We start from the raw sequence: 6,583 nt of genomic DNA, 5'->3' as shown, positions 1-6,583 counted from the left end.
TTTTTTTTTTTTTTTTTTTTCATTATAACTGATTCATCTTAACTCATTTTATGCCAACCTGCCTGAGACCGACCACACTCGGTCCTTTGGCACAAACCTCCTCTTTTCCAAGTAATCTAAATTTAACCCTCTAGCATTCTGGTTTTTCTGTCAAATGTAAAGCTTACTCTTATTGTGTCTACTGCCATCATTTGTAAAGTGAAAACATTTAAAAAAATATATATTAGTGATGGAAGCATTATTAATACCAAATGGCAATCTGTATATTCTACTTAAAGTGGATGTTTTATAAGGACACCGTATACTGCAGGATTTGCCATGAGATATCCTCACATTTAGATGTACTGTGCTAGGAGCACAGATAAGAACACTGGAACTACTACATCATATGATTTCAGCGTACATGTGCTTCTTCAGTAACAGGTGTTATATTGAATTATTAGATATGTTTCTTTTTTGCAAGTTTTTTTATTCTTATTACTCACTAGTCTTATTTTTATTATGTGCTCTCACTACACTACTGAGTGCAGCTCTGTGTGCCTGGGGAATGCATTGTGGTTTATTTTGGTGTTGTTATTTTTACTGTATTGAAAGTGCTTTATGTAGGGACGTGTGCAAAGCCAAGCAGCGCTATTTTCTGTAGGTTGTATATATTTGTAACACCTGGTGTTTTGGTTACACATTTGTATGTCTTTTAACTATGCCTAATGCACCTATTATAAGATAGGAATTATTTCTATCTTCAGGTCTCCCACATTGAGTTATCCTTATTTCCATATATTATCATGTGTTTTTCTTTTTCTTTCAATTTTGTTTCCATTTCTTGTTCAGTACCTTCCCAATGCCTAGGGTATTATTATTATTAATATTTTTTTTTTCTCTCTCTGTCTTAATAGGTGAAAAAGGTACACCCGGATGCCAATCTAAAATTACCAGGAAAAAAAATCTTTGGAAATTTAGATCCTGATTTCATACGGCAGCGAAGGGATGGCTTGGATGATTTCATACAGAAATTAGTGACACACCCAAAACTTTCTCTTCAGTAAGTTAACATTGTTGTTGTTATTATTATTATTAAGAAAAGTGTACTTCAGAAATCCTTTTATCTTATCCTACCTATATATTATAAAATTCATACATTCAAATTTCATTTTAATTTGTTCCAATCACCAGCTTTAAATGAGTTTATTTTATTAAATTCTTCATCATTTTAATAATTAAAACAAAGGTAGTTATATTTCAGAGGTCTGCAATTTGGTTGTATTGTCCTTTTTAGGTTCAACTTGAGATTTAACATTTTAGGCATAAGCCTCTACAGAGATGATGGGTTCAGCTATTTTTAACAACATAAGTATATAGCATACAGTAAGGAAAGACTTAGTACTTTTAAAGAACTAAGACTTGTCACAACTACAAACATAATGACAGTTAACTTTCTAAAGATTACCTTATATCTAAACAGCCTTCCAGACAAAACACAAGGAAAACAAAACAAAAAGTTCATTTACATCTTCAAGATTTTGACCCTCATCCCCACTTTATCATTTTTAAGGACCTTATCAACTACATTGATCAAAAGATCATTAACATCTCCTCAGACAAAAGAACATTCAATGGAGATGTTAACCACCTAAGCAAAGCATTGGAGAATAATGGATTAGAGAGAAGAATTAAGTTTATTTCCAATACTGAATAATATTGGGAGAAAGTATTTTAGTGTCTGCCCAAAGGACAGTGAAATGGATCTGACTTGATCAAAGCAATGAAGAATTATGGGTTTCAAGAAAAAATTAGCTATACTTCCAATCTGGAATAACTAATAAAATTCCCACTCCCATGGGAAAACATTATGTTGTGGTTTAACACACCATATAGCCTTAATGTGAAATCTAACATCCCCAAGAATTTCTTAAATCTAATGCAGAAACATTTCCCCACAAGAAATATTCCAAACTATTTATCTGGTTTAATCTGGAACAGCTAATGTAACCAAAATCTCCTAAAACCATACTGCAATTTGGTTTCACCTTCCATATAGTTTCAGTAACCAAAATCTCAAAAAAAAAAAAATCATACTGCAATTTGGTTTAACCCTCCATATAATTTCAATAGTTTTTGATTTTTTGTTAAATGTAAGTAAACCAAACACTTCACTTTATGTAAATATCCCTCTTTACACACCAATGAACTATGATATCCTGGGGTACATACTTATAACAATATATTCATATTCATTCTCCTCACCAAAAAATGCTCATAGTAAAATGTTATTGTTCATTGTTACTCCCATTTGTTTGCCACTTAACAGTATATTGTTGTTTTTCTTTCTTTTTTTTTTTACTTCCAGCCCAGACGTCCGGGCTTTTCTATCACTGGACAATTCCAGAAATGCTCAAGAAACTGTTGATACTGAGAATTTTTACGATTCCGATCCTATCATGGTAAATATTGTATCTTTTATCTTTTAATCTTTTACTTGTTTCAGTCATTGAATTATGGCCATGCTGGGGCACCACATTCAAGGGGTTTAGTTGAACAAATCAACTGCAGAACTTATCTTTGTTTTTTTTTTTGTTTTTTTTTACATCTGGTACTTATTCTGTTGATAATTAAGCAGCAGTAGTGAGGACAAACACAAAAACATACACCCATAGAAGTTTTCATTCTTTCTCCATCATCTTTAACGTCTATTTTTCCACGCTTGCATTGGTCAGGCAGAAGTCGTTGAAGCAGATTTTATACAGCTGAATGCTCTTCCTGTTGCCAACACTTACCTGTTTCCAAGCAAGCTAATATTTCCCCCATAGCTAGTCATATTCTCACAGAATATTGGAAATGAATGACACTGCTTCTATGACAGAGATATGCATTTGCAACTATCATGCAGTGTTAAGACAAAGAAACACAAACACACACACACACACACACACACCCCTACACATTTATATATATCTTGCAAGATTAGGCCCCTCAACTGAGTGGGGTGTGAAAGCGATAGAGGGACAGGAGCAGGTATGTGTGGGTATATATATATGGGGAAATATTGGTTTCAAATTTTGGTACAAAGCCAGCAATTTCGGGGAGAGGGTAAGTTTAATACATTGACCCCAGTGTTCAACTGGTACTTATTCTATCGACCCTGAAAATATGGAAGGCAAAATCAACCTCAGTGGAATTTGAATTCAAAATGTAAAGACAGAAGAAATGTCAGTGAGCATTTCTCCCAGCATGCTAATGATTCTGCTAGCTCGCCGCCTTATGTATGGGAAAATATTATCTTCCTTGGAAGCAGGTGAAGATTGATAACAGGGAAGGCTGTCCAAAATCTGGTTTAATAAACTCTGTGGGACTGAACCCAGAACCATGTGGATGGGAAGCAAATTTCTTACCACACAGCCAGAGAGAAAAAGTGAGAGAGAGATGTCAGTTTTCCCCATAAATATTTGTGTTGAGTCAAATTACTGTATCTATAAATGGTATTATGTTAATTATGCTGTCTCATCAGGATTCTCATTAAGCTAACTCATTTGTCTTCTTTGTTTAGTGTTTCTCTTTTATAGTTTTGCTTGTTGTTGTATTCCTTCCAACATTGTTGGTGTTTACAATGCAACTTGGTAAATATATATTGTTATAAAGAAGTAGGTCGAACCTTGTTTAGAAAGTTGCAGTATCTGTTTCAAGGCTATAAGTATGTATAGATTATCAGATTATCAGATTACACTACTTCATGGGATTTACTCGAGATTATTTATTCTTGCTACATGAACACACACACACACACACATATTAGTCTGTTTTGTTTTGTTAGTTTTTGGAGGGATTTTTATTTTTATGTTTACCAGACTCTGTCTATACATCTTTTATCTTCTTTGCTTTGGTCATTTGGCTGTGACCATGCTGGGGCACTGCCTTGAAGGGTTTTTGTCCAAAAAAAAAAAATCGACCTCAGAACTTTTGCTGAACTGCTAAGTTACAGGAATGTAATGCTTATTTATTCACATTGTTTTAAATTGATCAAGTATTACCTCATAGCTTCAAGATTCTGAAGATGTGATTGTTTATTTTTACACTGACAGTGTAGGGTAAGTGTGATAGGTGGGACCTGGCCAGATTGAATATAAAGCAGGTAGAATATTTTGGCCAGATATGGTCAGTTTCAATTCTAAAGAGTTAACATCTTTGGCCAGCTACTTATTTTATTTATTGACATTTGTTCTTATCCTTTCAGAATGGTAAAGATAGTAATCCAGTGAATCTTGGTCCCAGTGAGAAGCCAAGGTAGGTATTGTAATGATTTACGGTACATTCTTAAATTTTTAAATGATTACCGCTTGGTCAGTTGTCCAGTATCTTTAACTTATGTCCGCATAGTCATTTGATCACTATCATCTTTATCACTTAGCGTCTGCTTTCATATTGGTGTAGGAACTCGCTTAGTCCTGCCGAACTGAGATTCAAAACTAAATCTTCATACTTGTTGTTTGTCAGATGACTGTCTGATTCCTTTGTGTTTTATCTCCCAGGAGATTAATGAGAAAGGAATCAGACAGTTGTCTGACAAGCAGCAAGTGTAGAGAATTGTTTTTTGAATCTCAGTTAGGCAGGGCTAAGCAAGCTCCTACACTAGCATGGGTAAGACAGTTTGGCTAGGGCTGGTAAGCGGGAGAACTGCACTGCTTCAATTTGTTTTAGTTTGGTTTCCATGGCTGGATGCCTTTCCTAGCACCAACCACTCCACAGGATGTACTGGGTGCCTTGTACATGAAACTGACCATGACTACAATTTCACATTAGCCTAACATGTCTTCTCAAGCATAGCAAATCACTAAAGGTCTCGGTCACTTGTCATCACCTCTATAAGATTCAACATCTGAAGATCATACGCCACTACCTCATCTCATGTCTTCCTGGGTCTACCTCATCCTGATAATCATGAGGTTGGTAGCCCAAGTGGTCTTTGGAGTATCATTACTTGATTGTTTCATTAATCATTTGGCCATCCCTGGAGTAGAGAGGGCATGTCATTGAGGAGGTTGTAAATGGTGATGGAAGAACTGACAAACGCTGAGTGATTGATTGGTTGGTCGATAGAATGACTAATCAATCAATCAATTAGTTAATTGGTTAAATATTAACAAATTAACTGATAATAATAATAATGAAAGAAGTGAAAGAGAGCCAGTGCATGTGTTCATTATTGGCATAGTGACCCTCCCAAGATACACTAAAATGCCTATACTAGCTGTCTTGAAATGCTAATTAGTTGTGTAACTAATTAATTAATTTTTCTTGTCATTTTAACGATATCTTAATAACAATTTTATATATATTTGTTTCCACAGTGTCAGACCAAGTGATTTTGAATTTTTGAAAGTTATTGGCAAAGGTAGTTTTGGAAAGGTAATTCTTAGTTTATACACAAGTATTTTGTTGAAATTTTTCATTGCTATCTTTCTATTTTAAATATTTCTCATCTCAAAATCTCTGTTCTTTTATTCTCCTGCCTCTGACTTTCTAAGATTTTATTTCTAATTTGCTTTTACAATGATTCTACTTTACATTTATTATGTTTCCACATTGATTAATCTTTAGCATGCTTAGGTGCACCATGGCGCCATATGAGTTTTCTCCCCTGTAGCTGCAGCCACATTGTGTAACATTGACAGGGGAGAAAACTCATACAGAAACATGCTAACTCTACTGCATGCTAAAAGGTAAATACTATGCTTTTATTTCTTTTGGCCGCTTAGGCCCCTTTCTCCTTATGAATCCATGGCCATTGATGACTCTTTACTGCTGTTCTCAACTTTGGGTTGTTTTCCTCCCGAGGGTCAGAAAAGGGAATTGGCCTTGCAACTTCCTTTCAGACTTTGCTGCACTACATAAGGCCTTCCCACCTGCAAGTCCCATTGGTTTTTGAATTATCATCGATGCTTCCGTAAAGGGTAAAGAGTAAAGACCCCCTCCTTTGGTCATGAATAACTATGGGATTGCACCTAGAAAGTTAGCCTCCGAGGTACAAGTGCAGGCAAGGTTGTTTGTGGAAGACCAGCAGTCGCCCATGCATACCAGCCTCCCCCTCTCTCTCCATGCCACCTGTGTTATTCAAGGGAAAGGCAAAGGGGCCGATACAGCTTGGCACCAGTGACATCACAACTCATTTCTACAGCTGAGTGAACTGGAGCAACATGAAATAAAGTGTCTTGCTCAAGAACACAACACACAGCCCGCTCCAAGAATTGAACTCACTACCTTATGATTGTGATCCCAACACTCTTACCACTGAGACATGTGCCTTTCAACGCTTCTATTACTTTGCTTTTTCTCCAGGTAGGGGTGTTGGCTCTACATAAACCCATTTTTACCTCTGGAAAGATATGTTCCATATTACCAACCACATGGTTCCGGGTTCAGTCCCACTGCGTGGCACCTTGGGCAAGTGTCTTCTACTATAGCCTCGGGCCGACCAAAGCCTTGTGAGTGGATTTGGTAGACGGAAACTGAAAGAAGCCTGTCGTATATATGTATGTATATATATATATATATATATATATATATATATATATGTGTGTGTGTGTGTGTG

At 35.9% G+C, this 6,583-nt stretch overlaps 1 protein-coding gene across 1 annotated transcript in view; it reads left to right on the top strand.

Annotated features, from left to right (window-relative positions):
- Window positions 1-881: 881 nt before the first annotated feature.
- The window catches only part of LOC106869056 (serine/threonine-protein kinase Sgk1), a 21,678-nt gene continuing 15,976 nt past the window's right edge, over window positions 882-6,583 (top strand). Inside the window, exons 1-4 of the mRNA XM_014914566.2 lie at window positions 882-1,042; window positions 2,348-2,441; window positions 4,229-4,278; window positions 5,343-5,400. Of these exons, the coding sequence (XP_014770052.2) occupies window positions 2,439-2,441; window positions 4,229-4,278; window positions 5,343-5,400 (111 nt within the window). The 5' untranslated portion in view covers window positions 882-1,042; window positions 2,348-2,438. The remainder of the gene's footprint in view (window positions 1,043-2,347; window positions 2,442-4,228; window positions 4,279-5,342; window positions 5,401-6,583) is intronic.

Source organism: Octopus bimaculoides, chromosome 23 (genome assembly GCF_001194135.2).
Source record: "Octopus bimaculoides isolate UCB-OBI-ISO-001 chromosome 23, ASM119413v2, whole genome shotgun sequence".
NCBI classification, from domain to species: domain Eukaryota; kingdom Metazoa; phylum Mollusca; class Cephalopoda; order Octopoda; family Octopodidae; genus Octopus; species Octopus bimaculoides.
The sequence above is the reverse complement of the archived record's forward strand: the minus strand, read 5'-3'. Positions and strand labels throughout refer to the sequence as shown.